Here is a 19,650-nt window from a genome sequence, read left to right on the forward strand (position 1 = left end):
TTTTAAATTCTAAAGGATTGGCAACAGCATGATTTGTGGGTAAGATCTGATGTGTATATTGACCTGGGTCTGGAGCTGGATTCTTTGGGATCGAGAGAACCTTTTTCTTTTATTGGGGTGTTGGTTTTCATAACCATTCATGCTCAGGACGAGTGGCACTGGTGGTGATAGTGGGAGACTGGAGTGTCTAAGGAAATTGCTTGTGTGAGTTGTGGTTAGCCAGTGGGGTGAATCCAAACCTTTGTCTGGCTGGTTTGCTTTGCCTTAGAGGTGGAAAAACCCCAGCCTTGGGCTGTAACTGCCCTGTTTAAGCAAGTAGTCCTGAATTGGCACTCTCAGGGTATGTCTACATCTACAATTTTGCAGCGCTGGTTGTTACAGCTGTATTAGTACAGCTGTATAGGGCCAGCGCTGCAGAGTGGCCACACTTACAGCAACCAGCGCTGCAAGTGGTGTTAGATGTGGCCACACTGCAGCACTGTTGGGCGGCTTCAATGGCGGTTCGGGGAACGCGAGAGCAAACCAGGGAAGGAGACCAGCTTCCCCGCGGTTTGCTCTCGCGTTCCCGGAACCCCCCTGCAAACCGCAGGGAAGGAGACCTGCTTGCTCGGGGGTTTGGGGAACGCGAGAGCAAACCGCAGGGAAGGAGACCTGCTTGCTCAGGGGTTCGGGGAACGCGAGAGCAAACCGGGGAAGGAGACCTGCTTGATTACCAGAGAGGCTTCCTCAGGTATGCTGGGATACCTGCTTATTCCACGGAGGTCAAGAAAAGCGCTGGTAAGTGTCTACACTTGATTACCAGCGCTGGATCACCAGCGCTGGATCCTCTACACCCGAGACAAAACGGGAGTACGGCCAGCGCTGCAAACAGGGAGTTGCAGCGCTGGTGATGCCCTGCAGATGTGTACACCTCCTAAGTTGCAGCGCTGTAACCTCCTCACCAGCGCTGCAACTTTATGATGTAGACAAGCCCCCAGTTGGGTCCTGCCAGAACCGCATTGTCACAGTGGCACCATACAGCTGGATGGAAAATTAAGGCTCCTAATGGAATGGATCTTTCAAATATAGGAAGGTCTTGCTATAACTCAATAAAGTAATATTACCCTCTTTTGATACTTCTAACGTAGCAGAAATTACTTTTCAAATAAAAACTTGAATACAAATTCCCTAAAAGTGAACTGATCATTTTGAATGGGATTTACCCTTGCATAGTGGGACTGGTTGAAAATTTCCCCTTTTTGACAAAATGACTTTTTAAAAAAAAATGGTGTCTGCTTTCCATGTTAAATTTAGATATTTTATCAAAAATGCCCCAAACCAAAAAAGCGTTTGGCCAAAATATGTAGGTTTATTTTATATTTCACTGAAAAATCAACATTTGCTGCAGAAGAGTTTTGACAAAAACATTTTCCACAGAGGAAAATTTTTTTTTCCATTCAGCTGTATGGTGCTGTGGTCTAGCACAAAGCCTTTGCACCACTGAAGTTTCATTTGGGCCTCAAAATAGGGTCCTTGTGCTGGCCCTTCGAACGGGGTGAATCTCACCCTTTTATGAAACTAAAGTGAGTTTGTTGCTTACATATGTATGATAAAGCTTACCAATGAAGTAAAAACTATTTTTCCTCTAGAATCTGTGAGGTACGTTTCTTATTAATGCCTAAAAAATGTGTGTACAGCAAAAAGTTGTTAGCCTGGTTTTAGGCAGAAAGCAATGGGTCCCCTGTCTTCCAAGTCATGTAGGGGAGCAAAGATGTGGAAGTCTGCCTAAAGGGAGGCAAAAGTAATGGAAGGATCATAGCTACAGACCACATTTCCCCCACCTTTCTGTGACCCACAGGAGCCCATATAAGTCCCTCAGCGTGGATGCCACAGGGATGGAAATCCATGGATGTGAGGATAATCTTTGGACAGAGAAACAAAGGTCAGGATAGCCACGCTATGCTGCGTGCTTCTATGAAAACCCCATGGAAATACATGTGAGAGATAATCCTTGCCAGCCCAGCCCTAGTTCCCTTAGAACTGGGTTGTAGAGAGCAGGCATAGGGATCAAATCCAGTGTACTATATTGTTGAGGCTGTGAGTTACATGGAGCTCTCCTGCATTCCTGGACCCAGAGGATTAGATCTGAGTTCTCTGTGGACCTGGTGAATCCATGCAGTTTCTGGCCAAACATTTTTCCATGAGAGGGTTTTTTTTGGTAACTACAGTTTTAGTTTCATAAATTTTCCCACCGCCTTCTCCCCCATGTTTTTCCAGACTCAGTGTCCTGTGTTATGAGAAAAGGTACTGGGAAATAGTACTTCAGTATTAACAGTAACTCCAGTAAACAATTGGTAGAATTGCCTCAAATCCCCTGAAGGCTGAATGAAAACATTTTAATTCCAGCTACTTGTCCTCTATAATCTTTGGCTTGTAGAGATCAGAAGCTTGTCAGGCTTTCTGGGAAAGAAAAAATTTCTTTTTTTCCTTTTATGGAATCAGGACTTACTGTCAGGCTAATAGCTAATGATATGCAATGTAAAGTATTTGGTCTTCAGGTGGTAAAGGGCAGAGGAGTTGGAGATGGAGAAATCCATCTCAAGCCTTGTCTGCTCTTCAGTGCTATGACCCCAGTTTTGGCTGCTATTCCACTCCTGCTATTCAAGTTGCAAAAACTGTTGGTTACCCTTGGATTAGCACAAATATTCCCATTGCAACATAGCACGCTGATTTCTGAAGTGCCAACATGGGGTGGGGAGGAGCAGCTCTCTACACAACATGGTGAGTGTGCAGTAACTATCTGCCCACCGTTCTGTGCACAACCCTGTGTGTGACATTGGCAGTGCATAGAGCCTTGAGCTGGTCCTCTGCCTTGTAAGTGAAGTCTTCCCACAGAGAATTAAATGATGAAGCCAAATAAAAGTTGGCTTATTGCTACCACTGCAGAACTTACCTCAGCTTGAGTTTGGAAGCTGGGCCCAAATGTTTAGCATTTTTTCAAAGGGAGCTGTGATGAATTATTCACCAGTAAAATAAGTTGCAGGACTTACACTACTTTCTCTGAGTGCTCATCACTCAGGCAAATATCACATTATAATGAGGCAGATGTGTTCCAAAGGTTCAGATACAATACAGATAAGTCTGGTTGAATAATTGCTTTTTCCTATGGGTCTTGCCTAAAACTGCTCCTTTGGTTTCACAGAAGTGTTTGACAGTTAGCCACAGAGTAACATTATTAATAGCTTTGAAACTAAACTGAAGCAGGGCTAATTTAGTAGGCTGAATTGCCTTAAGACTCAGTAAGAAAAATTAAGATGTGACACTAGGAGCACTGGTACTTCAAACAACAAAACAAAACAACTGACCGTTTGTAAATAAATAACCAGGGCCCAGTTCTGCCTTATCTGCATGACTGCAACTCTCCCTGAGGCCCCTGGTTTGAAAAGGAGGTCTGTAAAGCTCTTTTGTTCTCATCAGTTGATCAACCACATATATAAATTTAAAGGGAGGGTGAGGGACTGTTTTTCCACACATTTCTGACTACTCTTAAAGATTCAGTAAAAAAGTACTTTAACTTCTCATTGCTCCCCACTTACCTTATTTTAAATCAGTTTACATTGATTATGTTTGTGTATTGAAGAGGTAGGCAACCTATGGCACAGGTGCTGAAGGTGGCACTTGAGCTGATTTTCAGTGGCACTCACACTGCCTGGGTCCTGCCCTCCAGCCCGGGGGGCTTTGCATTTTAATTTAATTTTAAATGAAGCTTCTTAAACATTTAAAAAACCTTATTTACTTTACATACAACAATAGTTTAATTATATATTATAGACTTATAGAAAGAGACCTTCTAAAAACGTTAAAATGTATTACTGGCACACGAAACCTTAAATTAGAGTGAATAAATGAAGACTCAGCACACCACTTCTGAAAGGTTGCTGACACCTGGTTTATTGCTTCAGAGAGTTAAATACTATATTATAAAAGGCCAATCTGACCATAAAGGACCAACTTGGACAAATCTGAACAAGTCAGTAAATGAGGAATTTTGGCTTGATCTAGTCAGAACAAAAAAGCTGGGTTACAGGACGTGATTAATAAATGTTCAACCTGTTCAGTGTCAGTGCTGCATGCTGATGGGCACTCACAATATTTGAAGTATTTGGAATGTTTCCATCTCTCCTCCAGATGCAAAGCCTGCCACAATCTGTCAGCCATGGACAGATGAGAGAGAGAATTTGTTCCCCCATCCTTCCCCAAACTCTCTGTCCAAATCTAGCCTTCATAATAAAGATTTTCAAATAAGGGAAGAGAAATGCTCAGACTTGACTCAATTTGAAACTTTGCTCCAGAGATACTGATGTACATCTAATGTCTTCACTCACAGAGGCGTCAAGTACAACAACTTTTTACTAGAAAAAGAATGAAATCCCTATAATTTTACTCCACTGTCCAGTCACTGAGAAAACAGGCCCAACAATTCTAACCATGTAATATAAAATATTACAGCAAATGGCAGGATACAAATTTGATAGCTAATGCAACATGTATAAATGTACAGTATTAGAATATAACTGTGAGACCATGATCTCAAATACAAATCGGCAGGGAGTATTCATTAGACCAGAAATCAGCACTGGAAGATTTCTGTAATACTGAAAGTATGCTCTTCTAGTTTAATGGAGATACTGTGCTGAGTAATGTTTTGACTAATGCCAAGTATATTGACAATACATCTTTCTCAATGAAAGAGTACCTGTAAAATTTGTAATACAAATTCAAGATATTGGTTTAAGGCTCTTTTTTTTCTAGAATCCATCTCTATATTTGTACAAAGCAGTAGTCTACATTAGGAAATGTTTGCCATCAGCTACCCCACAGTGGTATCTAAGAACACAGTTTCTCCTTCTATTTAGACTAGGCAAGCTTTCTGTAAATGTGTGGTGTATTTTTTGGCAAATGCTGACTTTTTTTGCTGGAGACCACTATGTTTCAATAATTGCAGACCAATATTTGGTCACCAATATGTGACCAAATATTTGAATCCTCTGTATAACAATATAGAGGACCAGATTTATAGGACAGAGTAACACAAAGAATGTCACTTTACATACCATCCATTCCCCTCAGACTACACATTTTGGGGGGAAAATTATCCTTTTTGATCTTCTGTTGAAGTGGTTCCTATGCTGTGATCTGTGGAACGCTTACTGGTGGTCCACCAAGAGCTGGCTAGTCTCAATGTGCTGACTCTCTTCTTTGGCTCAAGCTCAGAAACAGAAAAGATGGAGAAGGGCAATGAAATGAATAGAATAAACAGAAAGATTGACTTTAGTCAAAAAGGACAAAGCATTTCTCACACTAAAGACAGCCAAAATACTTTTCTAATATTTTTCTAGTGTCAGTGCAGAAGTTGCCATGGTGACGTTATATGACTGTGGATAGGGTAGGAATTGGTCCAGGTGATTGCAAATGGACATGGAGGTTGACCACGAGACACACTCATGATGATGTGGCTCAATCCTTGCTCTATTCTATGTTCTGCACAGAACACACCATGCAACAGTATAGATGGAAGAGTGGAAATTCCCCCTTAACCTCAGAGAGGTTAGAATTATCTATAGAGCTTGACAATTTTGTTAGAGAAATGCTTTTAAGGCTCTGATTTTTTTCCCCCTACTTTGCATCTTCCATAGACTTTTTTTCGATCTGTGTGAAGTGTGTGTAAAATGCTGCTATTCTGATTTGCTCATGTATAATTGTGTACACAAAGTGCAATGCAGTAATGAATAGGACCCTTATATATATTTTGTTTATGGAAACACTAGAATAGCAGAGGCAGACATTTAGATTTGTGTATATGCAGACAGATATTTTTAATGACAGGTTTCAGAGTAGCAGCCGTGTTAGTCTGTATCTGCAGAAAGAACAGGAGTACTTGTGGCACCTGAGAGACTAACAAATTTATTTGAGCATAAGCTTTCATGGGCTACAGCCCACTTCACTGGATGCATGCTGTGGAAAATACAGTATGAAGATAGATATATTCACAGAGAACATGAAACAATGGATGTTACCATACACGCTCTAACAAGAGTGATCAGTTAAGGTGAGCTATTACCAGCAGGAGAGGAGAAAAAAACTTTTTGTAGTGGTAATCAAAATGGTCCATTTACAGCATGAATATTTTAAAAGAAGTCCCACCATATTTGAGACTAGTCTACTATTCAGCAAAAAGTCAGAGGCAGTACCATACCAAAAGATATATAAATTTACTTACAGCAAACTCTGAAACATGTAGCAACTACTGGAGGAGAAATGCATTGGCCAGTACAATAAAGTTATATAAAGCATGCATATTAAGGGAGAAAATATGGCAGTATGATTTACACAATTTTCCAGGTTTTAATATGTTTTATAATTACTAAGGAAGCCGGAGTAACTTATGGATTTAAGCCAGCTTTTTCTTTTTCTTTTTATGATTACAAATAGAAGGTAGCATCAGAGGAAATAGAACTAATAAGTAAAAAGTAAACCATTATTTGGGGTATATTCAGTGTAGCTCTGGGATAGTTACCTTTGTGTCTTCCTCCCCCACTCACCTCCCACATGAATGCAGTGATATGGGAGCCATAAAGGTTTCAGCTATATGATTCCATGAGTAATAAAGTATTTTAGTGAATTCAAAGTCAAATAGATTTTGAAGTTCTGATTTTTGCTTCCTTTAGTATTTCAAGTTGTGTGCAATTTTGTGCATTTCTAGTACGCTTATTGTTAAACCACAAGCCCAACATTTGCAATAGATATGGTGTATTACAAATACCTGGTTGAGAGTTTCTTACACTAGTTCCACTGAACTAGGTGGCTGCTTCTGCCTCCGCAGAGAGTGATGCTACTGCGAGTGATGAGCACTGCAAGTGGGAATTGTCATGTAATATGTGCTTCCGCTGCCCAGGAGCACTTGCTAATTTCATAATGTTACTAATTAACGATATTTCTTTTGCCTATTCATGCCTCAAACTTATTTCCTTTTTTTCAGGAAAAATAAGGGAATACCTTTAGATTTGGATTTATGATGATTACACACCAGACTCCCCACAACTCTTGTTGTAGTTTTAGAATATTCTGTAGGAGTTGGGGCTGTTTAGATAAGGATGTTTATTTGTTCAGAATAGCAGGTCAAGGTTGGATTGCACTGGCAAAACTGAGGAAGTTTCCCAGTGCTTGTTCTTACTATGCCTGGTTCAGCTCAGTGCCTTCAGCTCCTCACTTTATTGAGTGCTAATGTTGCCCAGTGTGCTACATGGGTACATTAGACACCACATTTTCGCTTTTAGTTTTTATGAAGGACCATGTCCTAGGAATGTTTTTATTTTTATGTGCTTGGGACAGTATTTCCCATAGCTCCTCTTCTGTATGCAGATCATCCAAGGGAAATCCTGGTCCTGTTGAAATCAGTGGCACTTCAATAGGGCCATGATTTCACCCCAGGTGTGTAGTTCCTGCCCCTGATCTTAAATCAACAAGGTCCTGCTCTGGCTGAAATCTTCGCCCCGCCCCGCCCCATCTGCCCTAGTATTTGTAAACAAACATAGGAGGCCAGTGTGAGAGCTTTGTCAAAGGCCTGATCTCCCATCTCTACTCTCCCTGTTGTAGAGAAGTTCTGTCTACTTCAAAGATCCACTTCTTCCGTCATTCGCTTGTGTAAATGATACTAGGATTCAGTCAACAGAAACTTTGCAACTTGTACAGAAATGAATTTTATTTTGATACTGAAATGATTTATCAAATCTTTCACCAGCAGTTTGGTTCATTCAGTAGCTGCATTTAGCAAAATTTCTTCTAAGGATTTGCAAGGACTTTCAAAGGGATGCCGTTAAATTAAAACTCTCACATCTGCCTGAAAAAATGTTTAATTGCTAATTTTACAATATCTGTAAATGGAAATGCTCTTTTTTTCCAGTTCATTTACTTTTTGCATATTTGTAGAACTAGTTTTGTTGTTTGCTCTATACAGTCAGATAGGACCCGATTTTACAAGCAGCTCTTTGCAGATGGACCCCTGAAAGAGAGTTCCATTGAAAGTTCATGTGGGCACGAGTCCATTGCAGAGAACTGCTTGTGTGAGATTCCTCTGTTTGCAGAGGGGTTCGAGGGAGACAGACATACAGTCATGTGTATGTGTCTGTCTAACTACTGAAAGTGGCAGAGGCAAGTGTAGTAACTGAAACTACTTTTAACTTTTCTTTTATACTGATTGGATTATAAGAGGATATTTAATTGTCATTCAAGTATAATGTGCCCATAAGACAATCTCCATAAAGTGTAGTATTTGCAAAGTAATTACAATAGAACAGTTATTGGAACATATTGATTTATTTTAAATGTACAGCTACATGTTGCAGCTATACAACAAAACTGCAGCTGCACCAGAAGACATAATATTGCAAATGAACGATTTACAGTTTTATGCCTATAATATTTTCATGCCCTTAAAATTCCAACTTATCTGCAGTACTGATAGTTACAAAACACTAGATAATTTACACATATAATTTTAACTTACTTGATATACTTATAGTTTTAATCAATATTTTTCTTAGCTAGAACAACAAACAATCCTAAAGATGTGTACAGAATGTCAACAGCAGGGGTAGGCAACCTATGGCATGGGTGCCGAAGGCAGCACGCAAGCTGATTTTCAGTGGCACTCACACTGCCCATGTCCTGGCCACCAGTCGGGAGGGGGCTCTGCATTTTAATTTAATTTTAAATTAAGCTTCTTAAACATTTTAAAAACCTTATTTATTTTACATACAACAATAGTTTAGTTATATATTATAGACTTATAGAAAGAGACCTTCTAAAAATGTTAAAATGTGTTACTGGCACAGAAAACCTTAAATTAGAGTGATTAAATGAAGACTCGGCACACCACTTCTGAAAGGTTGCTGACCCCTGGTCTACAGAATAGTGGGATAGCAGTTAGTGACTCATGCACTTGGAAGTAGAACATCAATCTTCTTCCACAACCTCCTTCTCTGAGCACAAATTTCTCCCAAGATTAAACACCAAGGCACACTTCTATCAGCCCCTTTCATAGGCATGGATTTCAGCAGACAGTCTGCCCCCTTTTGTTCATCATATGTCAGTGAAGTGGTATAACTCACTGTTCCTTATCTATGTGTTTATGCTAGTAAAGCCCATAATTATTCAACAGCCTTGTTACTGACTCTTTTTTTCCCTTGGGAATAATCTTTCTTATATTAATATTCCAGGATATATCCTGCGCTTTCTGCACATGCTTGTTTTCTTGGCTCAAAACATGGCCATTCTCAATGCTACTGAAGTACTGGCTTCCTTCTACAGGTGTTTTTGCTGCAGTAATGCATTCTAATTTGATCTGTATTGATCTTCATTTCTTCTGAACAAAATGGAAAAATGTTTATGAAAACTGATTTGCACTGCAGTCATCTAATTATTAGGGCTTATATATACTAACGTAGCATGTCTATTATGGTTAATGAGTATTACTTTATGTGCCCTTACCAAGGGAGTATAGACCCTAAATGCTTTCTCTAAGTTCCTCTTCATTAACCTCGATATTATTCAATTATAGTTGTTGACCACTTTTCCCCTTCAGATACTTTTATTAACAGAATTTGTACAACCAGCATTTTAGTGTTCTGTGCTTGGAAAACAGACTGATGTTCATTATGACAAAAATAATGTCTTTTTCTGTTATAGGAGTACACAATAGATGTTTTCTTCCGTCAAAAATGGAAAGATGAGAGGTTGAAGTTTAAAGGCCCAATGAACATCCTTCGACTGAACAACTTAATGGCTAGCAAAATCTGGACCCCAGACACATTCTTTCACAATGGGAAGAAGTCAGTTGCTCATAACATGACAATGCCAAACAAACTACTACGAATCCAGGATGATGGAACTCTCTTGTATACCATGAGGTACTTCTTTTTATCTGTCTGTATTCACAGTATTTATTTACATGGCTTTTCTAAGGAATAATGCTTTATTGCTCATGCTTCATGCCTTACTCCAACTGGAGATATGGAGTCCATTTTCACAGTCTGAACATATTTAATGAATTGTACTAAGAAAATCATATAAAAGTAAGTCAGAGGTTTCTGGAAATTGTTATACAATGGTTTTAAACTGACCGATACAAGTAACAGCATTGCAATAGAATATGAAAATAGAAATTATATAGCATTTTCAGTCTCCAGGCTACTCTTTTGCTTCACTTGTGGCCTCATGGATACAACTCTGGACTGGAACTCAGGAGACCTAGGTCATATTCTCATCTCTATCACTGGCCTGCTGGGTGACCTTGGGAAAGTCACTTGCCCTACCTGTATATCAGTTTCCCCAACTGTTAAATGGGAATAATGATACTAATCTCCTTTGTAAATTGCTCTGACATCTATGGATGAAAAACACTGTATAAGAGCTAGGCCTTAACAATTTACCAACTTCAATGACCAGCTGATAGTACAGTGATTAAACTGGCATGTGATTTCTAGTAAACATCTTGTTACTATACGAATTGTTTGTGTGTAACTGACAGTGATTTGATGGAGTTAAATACCCAGATTATTGGCTAAGAGAAATGAGGAGGGAGAAAAATTGGCTTTCAAAGTCCTGTGTGCATATCTTAATTAACTATACATTAACTAACAACATTTTCTTTGTATCCTATTAAAACATTTTTAAAAAATGTTTTATTTTTACATCCTGTGTATGATCAGTTTCTAAGAAAAATGCAAAGTCATCCTTAGGAAAAAAAAATGTACCTAAAGAGTCAATTTGATTAGAAAATTAGTAAGAGCAAAACATAACCTTCAGTTAGAAAGCGTCTCAGTATGATGTGGAATTTGCTATTTACGTATTCTGTTGCAGTGCTCTTGCTTTTACTGGTCAGTTTAAAATAGGGTTGCCAGGTGTCCAGTTTCCTTCCAGAATGCCCGGTCAAAAAGGGACCCTTGTGGCTCCGGTCAGCACCGCCGACCAGGACATTTAAAGTCCGGTTGGTGATGCTGCAAGTCTAAGGCTGGCTAGTTTCTACCTGGCATCGTGCTGTGTCCTGGAAGCAGCCAGCAAGTCCAACTCCTAGGTAGTGGCCTCCACAGGGCTCTTCATGCTGCCGCTGCCCCCAAGCATCAGCTCCACACTCCCATTGGCTGGGAACCACAGCCAATGGGAGCTGCGGAGGTAGTGCCTCTGGGCAAGAGCAGCGCATGGAGCCCCCTGCTCCCCTCCTCACCTTGGAGCTGGACCTGCTGGCCACTTCCTGGGTGCAGTGTGGAGCCAGGACAAGAAAGGAGCCTGCCTTAGCCCCGTTGTGCTGCTGACCAGGAGCTGCCCAAAGTAAGCCCGTGCCCCAATCCTGAGCCCCAGCCCTGAGTCCCCCACCAAACCTGGAGCCCCTTCCTGCACCCCAAACCCCTCATCCCCAGCCCCACCCCAGAGCCCGCACCCCCACCCCAGACATATCCCCTCCTGCACCCCAACTCCCTGCCTCAATGTACAGCCCCCTCCTGCACTCCGAATCCCTTGGCCCCATCCCCCAGCCTGGAGCCCCCTCCTACACCCCAAACCCCTCATCCCTGACCCCAGTCCAGAGCTCACACCTCCAGCCCTGAGCCTATACCCCCTCCCGCATCCCAACCCGGAGCCCCCTCGTGCACTCTGAACCCCTCATTTCTGGCCCCACCCTGGAGCCCACACCCCCAGTTAGATCCCTCACCCCCTGTCCCAGCCCAGTGCAAGTGAGTGAGGGTGGGGGAGAGTGAGCCACCAAGGGAGAGAGAATGTGTGGGGCAGCGCCTTCGGGAAGGGGTGGGGCAGAACCGTAGGGCCTCTAGGAAGTGTTGGGGCTAGGGTATTCAGTTTTGTGCAATTAGAAAGTTGGGAATCCTAGTTTAAAACCTTTGTTTAACAATTTCCAAAAACCTCTGACTTACTTTTAAATGATTTTCTTTGAACAAATTTAATGAATTTACTGATTGTGAAAGTGGACACCAGCTCCTCAGCTAGAGTAAGGCATAAATCATGAGCCACAAAGCAATCAGGCACTATGCAGTCTTACAGCTCTGTCAGTGCACCTTAATCCTGATCTGCTGTACAACTGCCAAGCAGTTACTCTTCTGAATCCTGATAAATAGACTGCTCATCATATTGAATTATGTAATGGTTTGACTATGCATAGAAAAGTTTACTAGGAACTAAATTGAGGCCATCACCATTTATAGTATTTTCACTTGTGATCAAATCAGTATTTGAATCCATGTTTGTATTAACTGATTGAAATGTCAACCATCCAGAAACTTGTCTTTAATTCTGTGCTGCAAATCAGAGAAAATGCCATTTCCACCCAATTTGAAGAGATTTAAAAAAAGAGGCAGCTAATGTAAACTGATAGATTATGCCAGATAAAATTAATCATGCAATTGTGTACGATTATAAATCAACTACATAGAGGTACGTTGCTCTTGAAGCTGTGAAATTCATGTCTTATATTCCTTTAATTTTATAAATTCAGAACTGGCCATTGTACACGTCTCAAATTACCATATGATTAGTATAAGCCTTCTGCTTAACTTCTAACTATGAATCTTGAGAAAATAAAGCTAAATGAAGCACCAAACCTATGTAATGGAAAATAAACTGCCTGCTTTAATATAGACAGTTTTGTTCTTCAGTCTGTAATTACTAGTATTTATTCTTTTCATAGAGATGGTCTGTATTGGGGACCTGTCCATTCATGCAATTCAATGTTTAATCAAAACTAATCCAAATGAAAAATCTGAGAGAAATTATTTCATATGTTTTAAGATTATGTTTATCCTTGAGTTTGATGTAAGCACGTTCGCTCAGGACATTCCATGTTTTGGCATTAGTGTATGCACTGTAGTAAACTGAGGAATGAGAAGAGCCTTTTTTTGAAAATGAATGCATTTTTTTTCACACTTTCCATTTAAGAAGTTAAAAAAAAATATGGTTCAGAGGCTAGTGGAGCACATTCCTTAAGCAAATCAGCTGTGCTTTATGTGCTTTTGTAACAAATTATTAGGAGTTATGCAACATGTGCCTCTGAATATTAGGAGAAGACAATGACTATGCTGAACAACCCACAGTTATATAATTTATATTTTCATTTAAATGACCTTTCCTCATATTTTTGAAGTCAGCTGTAAGTTTTTGATGTGATAAATCAATGTATTCTGAAGGACCACATAAAAGTGAAGAAGGAAGAGGTGATTTAAAATTTAATTAGTTTAATAACACTGCAATTTCCTCTCCCAAATCAGCATGAACTCTGTTCATTTTTTGTGGAATCGATTTTCTTGTTTTGTTAACTTTTTTAAACATATAGTGTTCTTTTGCCTTTTAGGCTTACAGTCCAAGCCGAATGTCCAATGCACTTGGAAGACTTTCCTATGGATGCTCATTCATGCCCGTTGAAATTTGGCAGCTGTAAGTACATAGCTAGAAGTATAGCCGCTGGCTAATGAATATCTTGTGTGGTTCAACATCACTTTGTTTCACAAATTGTCATTGCCCAGGTTTATGTAGGCACAGAAAGTTATACTGTATCATGTATTTTGACATGGTGAGATCTTTTTCAGTATTCTATCTTGTAAGGCATTTGAAAAATCCCTGGACTCTGCTTTAACTAAAAATATTGTGGGGCTAATTTATCACAGCATTGTTCCAGTTTTATGCTAGTGTAACTCTGTTGTTTTCAGTAACACAGTGGTGAATCAAGACCTATGTATATGGAATATAAGTATTGTATTTATACATAGTAAACTGAAGCTTTCTAAACAAAGATACGTATTCAAAAATATATCTAAAGTTTCTAAAGATTCTAACTGGCATAGTTTAAATTGCAATGCATTTACTCTCTTAATGGTATGTGTTGTTTCATTCTTAGTCAGTGAAGGCTGCAGCAAATGACTTATTGAGATTAAAGTTACAGGGTACATTTTGTAGTTTAATATGTAGGGTCTGATCCTGATCTCACTTACACCACTTTTATATCAACATAACTTCATAAACTTTAGTGGCATAATTCCTGTTATAAGTGAGATCAGAATCAGGCCCATGATTTATAATAGCTGGGGATTTTTAAATATTGTATCTATTTCCTTGGTTTCTTGCCTTTATTTTCTTTTAAGAGATAGCAGCAGATTCACTGCTGACCACAAAAGAGAAGGTGTTGGTTACTGCTATCTGATTCTCTGGCTGATTTCAGACTGGACTAATAGAGTATAAAGCAACCCCCATATTCCACCGGGTGGTAACGAAAGGGGTAATTTTGTTCATAAACTGGGCATTGTCAGAGCCCTGTACTCTCTGACCATGCCTCTGATGTGTATGGGGAAAAGACATAGGAATGGGCTGCACTAGGTCTGTGCCCTCTGGGATCATCTCCATGTGGGGGGAATCCCCGGTTGCAGAGATACAGGTAGCTTTTATTCCTTTTTGCACTGAAATAGAAGGGGCTAGAGATTCTGGTCTGTTTTTTTTTTAACTAGAAAATGTGCAAATGGGAGTTGTGCCTAGTGAAGACTGAGTAGGGTCGACTCTTACAAGCCTGCTTTGAATACATATCAAATTTCTTTCTCATGGAAGTAATCTTTTGCTTAATATTCTAATATAGCTATGTGTTACCTAAACTGTGTAACACAACAACATAACACCAGAAGTGTTATATAAAATCAACTAAGAAATAATAGTATATGGATCTTGCAGCCAGTACTGTCTGTGTGCAGAGAGAGTGCCCAGGATTTTGAGTACAAATAAATGCATATTTGCCATGTGTAGTAGTAAAATAACAAGTTTTATATAGCAATGAACTGGTCTGAAGACAAAGTGTTATGAAAGGCTGAATTCCAAAGCAAAAGTATAAAACTAGAGGTAATCCCAAAACGTGAAACAAACCTATTGAAATATATCCTTGGACAAAGCTATCACTGTATAGCAGTACTTTATTTGTACACAGAGGTTTGAAACATATTTGTCTGGAACTGAATATGTTAGACTGAGTGAGTTTTTTTTCTGCTTTTTGGTAACTGATTTGTTCTGTGTCTGACTGTGCTAGTGCTTATTTTGTTTATTTGGCTTCTCCCAAGCTTCAGGTTCTGTAGGAAAAGGAAGAATTGAAACTTGTTCACAATATTTTCTCTTTTGAAAAGCTGACTCTTTTCCTGCACATTGCAGGTCCCTGTGCTAAAGAACTGCTGGAGTTCGCACACATGCCTTTGCGTATGCCCACTTTCCATCTCTCTCGCTTCTTCTTACTCCTACTTTTTTCATTGTTTAATTTCTCTAAGTTATAATCATTTCTAGAGTCCCATGTATATTTCTGTTTTTAATGAGGGAGAGAACAAGATGATAAACATGAATAATTATAAAAATAAAGCTGAGCACCTGAGGGACTGTGGTTTACACGTATGTAAACAAATCTTCAGCTGGTGTAAATCAGCGTAGCTCCATTGAACTCAGTGTCCAACATTACTATCTGGAATTTCAGTATGAGGAAAGAGCTTAAGAGAGTCTGGCTATGCCAACTAGGGTTTTTGGGTGTGTGAACAAATTGTCATGAGGAGCGTTATGATCAAAGGGTACTGACGAGTCTAAAAAAATCAGAATGGACACTTAAGGTATGTCTAAAAGACTAGTGATGGGCCTGGGTCAGCTGACTTGGGCTGTGGGTCTATAACATTGTAGTGCAGACATTGGGCTCAGGCTGGAGCCTGGGCTCTGGTACTCTTCCCTCTTGCAGGGTCTCAGAGCCTGGTCAACAGCCTAAGTCCAAATGGCTACACAGCAATTTTATAACCCTGCAGCACAAGCAAGCCCGAGTTAGCTGACCTGGGCTAGCTGCAGCTGTGCCATGGGTCTTTTATTGCAGTGTAAACTGTCACTAAGGAGGATCATCAACCAGCAAGACTGTTGAAATCTCTCTGCCATACCCAGGATAAAAGTCAAAGTGAAAGAATCAGAGAAATCATAGGATAACAGGTGATACCAGAATTGCCTTATTGCATGCTTCTCAATAACCTAACCCTAAATGGGAAGGTTAAGGACAAGGCTGTAATGATGATTTGTCAGGCAAGAGACTTCCAGCTGCATATATGTAGGAAGCTGACAACATACTATCCTGCAGGGAAGTGTTAACAGTCTCTGCAATTTTTGTCTCTGCTAGATTTTATTAGCCATGTGGGGTATGGCTGGTTGCATGAAGAAGCTCCTCCATGACCTTTAGAGCTTTCTCAGATGAAAATGACTGAAACTCAGCTATGTGATATATTGCATTTCTTTCTCCACCTGCACTATAGCCACAGCATAGGACTTAAATTTACTTATCGCTATCAGACTCTGAATGTGATTTCTTCCATCAATGCTTTAGCCTCCTCTCTTCACGCCCCATTTGCCAATTGGGGATATCAGATTGGAAAAGTGTGTTCCTTTCTTTTACAAAATCAACTTAAAGGACAGAATTATATTATTTCTTGAATTTTATTCCCTTTGGTGGTTTTATTTGGATTACATGGACAATTTTTCTGAATCACTTTTTAAGTGTTGTGTACAGCTTCTATTACTGCAATGGAAATATCTTTCCCATCTCATGGCCTTGTTCTGCACAAATCTCCCTCCTATTGTTTCCTTTGTACCTTTCTCCCAATCTGCTCTTCATGTCTTGCTCCATGCTGCACCCCAGGCTTGAAACACCATCCTACTTCTTGTGTAATAAACAGCCCCAAGCATCCCATGCAGCAAGTGTTAAGCCAGTATCCTAACAACAAACAGAAAAACACACTCTCACTCTGTATGACCGCATCCACCTTTAAGGGACGCTAGAGGTGCTGAACATACTCAGTGTTTTTCTGTCTCCCAGTCATTGAAGATGCATTAAAGCTGATAGTTTTGTTCCTTCTATTTTTAGTTTATGTTGGCAGTGCTATTAGTTTTGCAAAAAAAAAAAAATCTTGTGGGAGGGTTGGGGCTCCCCTCAGCCCCCACCAGACCCCAATTTAAGTTGTTTATAATGTCCTTCCCCTCTTTGCAGCTCATGAGGTGTTTTCCAAATACAATTGAACAAACAGCAGAAAGGTCTTTTTCTCTCTCTTTCCCTTGAGTGAGAGGGGAATCAAAGGAAAAGAAGAGAAAGGCAAAGGTGGTCTGTCTCTTAGGCAGCCCTTTGGGGTTTGGCTTATCACCTGGTATAGTGTCTTTAATTAGGGTCTACATCCGGCTTCTTCTCTGGGAGTACCCTGCTTTTGACTTTCCATGTAGTTTCAAGGGCAGTGAGGCCTACGACTGTCTCCCTCTTAGTTGATCTGTCCCTGTGATCAGCAGTCTCTGAGATGTAGCAATCTTCTTCCTGTTCACAACCCCTTCCTATGATAATGTTCCTTTTTTAAGATTCCCTGCTCCAGGCAGAGTAAGCCTTAGAGATGTGCCTGATTGGTGCTGAATGAGCCCAGAATAGCTCATTAGTCTCCTCTCTACAGGAGTGAGGGTGGGCCCCTTCATAGTGCTCCTTGGCAAAGTGGGTATTTTCCCTTTTGCTATCCTCTAGAGTGTCCTGTGTGAGCAGCTCCAACATTCTGTGTCTCCCACTCCTTTCAGAGGGGCCAGGTTATGGAGTGAAATTTAAGGGGGAAAAAACAGGCCCAGAGACAGCAGGGACCAGTGACTCTTGGGTCTGCCTAACACTGCAACACCATATGTAGATATGAACATCAAATGAGCAGGAAAAGCTTGTAGCTCATTTCAGACTCTATAGATGAGCAGAAACAAATTTCCAGAAACTTAATCTGCCCTACACATAACAAATAATTGACCCAGGCGCCCACTCTGATTTGGATTTTAGGGCACATTTAATAAGTAATCTCCAATGAATATTTTAACCGTTTATAAATAGATTTTGCTTGTAACTCAACAGCAATGATATTCAGTTGGTTATATCAATGAAAATTAACACTATATAGTCCTGTGCTGCATGTATACCATGAGGCTTGCATACTTACATATTCTCAAGCAATTTAAATATTATTTTGCCCTGTCAGTCTTAGACTATAATGACGGTTTTAGCAAAATAATTAAGTAGTTCTCCTAATTATTTATGCCCTGAAGTTGCAAATTATGGACCCTTTTTGTTCTAAAATTCTGACAAAATATTTTCTTACAATTTCCCATAGATGCTTATACAACTTCAGAAGTGACCTACATTTGGACTTACAATGCATCTGATTCCGTACAGGTTGCACCGGATGGCTCTAGATTGAATCAGTATGATTTGCTAGGCCAAACAGTTGGAAAGGAGACAGTTAAATCGAGTACAGGTTAGTAAAATACATTGGAAGAAAAGGATCGTTGCTTTACAATAATAAGCAGAAGATGCTGGTGGTATTATGTCATTAGGCTGCCAAAACCAGTATTGGCAGTAATAAGATTACTCCATTTCAGTAATATTGTATACTATGAGCAGCCTGTAAGAACAATTTGCTAATTCCTTGACACTTAATGAAATAGCAAGTGTCAGTGGAGGTGACTGCTTCCTATCTCTGTTTCCACAGGGCTCCCATGAAATCTAATATCAAGGATTTTTATGAATCTTTGTAACCCAAACCTTGGTTAAGGTGAAAAATTGGAAGTGCCATTTTTAGTCTACTACTTTCTTGGTGTGATTTGATTTTTTTTTTTCTTCTCCTGGACAATGAATTATTAGCATTTCCTATTGGTATATCCCACAGGCTCATAGATATAGTGGACCCTTGCATCTGCATGGAGCCCTATTGACTTCAGTGGGACTTTGTATGTCCACCAATGTCTGTTCATGCATATGAACATGTAAGATTGTGCCATGACAATGATGTTAGGGTTCACAGTTTTTTCCTTGTAAATATAAAAATTCACTTCTAGACTATATTGTGCAGGACAAATATTGGATACAAATTTGCTCTCATTGAAGCCCATGACTACACTTTCTTTGAGTTCAGTGATAGTAGGATACAGCCCATAGAGTCAAAGTCAAAAAATTAATTTACATTCAATAGGATTTTTCTGCCTAAATAGTTTTGTAGACTGCATCTACAGGCCATTTGTTTCACATATATGTACCATGCTACCTTTAATTGCCAGGAAAGTGAATTGTTTGTGGAGGCTGGTAGTTCATTTTATAGGGTTTTTTGTTTTTCTCTTTCATATACTAGGTGAATATACAGTAATGACAGCTCATTTTCACTTAAAGAGAAAAATTGGTTATTTTGTGATTCAGACTTACCTCCCCTGCATCATGACAGTCATTCTCTCCCAAGTGTCGTTCTGGCTGAACAGAGAATCTGTACCTGCAAGAACAGTCTTTGGTGAGTATTCTGAGGAATACATGGCATGTGCATTAGGCAACCTCTGCAGCGGTCAGTTAGCATTTCTGAAACGAGCTGAAGACTATTTAGTTCTTTTTATTGGATGGCTTGCCCTGTATGGGCTGGAGGGCCTGGGGCTAGCCAACCCTGCTTACTGAAAGAGTGGAATCAGATGATTCCCCTATAAAAAGCACTCCAAAGTGGCAAGCATGTGTGCATGCTTAGGGAGAGTAGAGACTTTGAGGATTGAGCAGAGTCTTGGGATTTGGGA

The 19,650-nt window shown here is 39.9% G+C and overlaps 1 protein-coding gene across 5 annotated transcripts in view; it reads left to right on the plus strand.

The window, feature by feature from the left end:
* GABRA2 (gamma-aminobutyric acid type A receptor subunit alpha2) overlaps nt 1–19,650 on the plus strand; it is a 333,249-nt gene that overhangs the window by 295,905 nt on the left and 17,694 nt on the right. For all 5 annotated transcript variants that reach the window (XM_050947533.1, XM_050947536.1, XM_050947535.1 and 2 more), the window contains 4 exons: nt 9,727–9,947; nt 13,394–13,476; nt 18,213–18,356; nt 19,227–19,379. In XM_050947533.1, coding sequence (XP_050803490.1) covers nt 9,727–9,947; nt 13,394–13,476; nt 18,213–18,356; nt 19,227–19,379 — 601 coding nt within the window. The remainder of the gene's footprint in view (nt 1–9,726; nt 9,948–13,393; nt 13,477–18,212; nt 18,357–19,226; nt 19,380–19,650) is intronic.

The sequence above is a fragment of the Gopherus flavomarginatus genome, chromosome 3 (assembly GCF_025201925.1).
Source record: "Gopherus flavomarginatus isolate rGopFla2 chromosome 3, rGopFla2.mat.asm, whole genome shotgun sequence".
NCBI lineage: Eukaryota > Metazoa > Chordata > Testudines > Testudinidae > Gopherus > Gopherus flavomarginatus.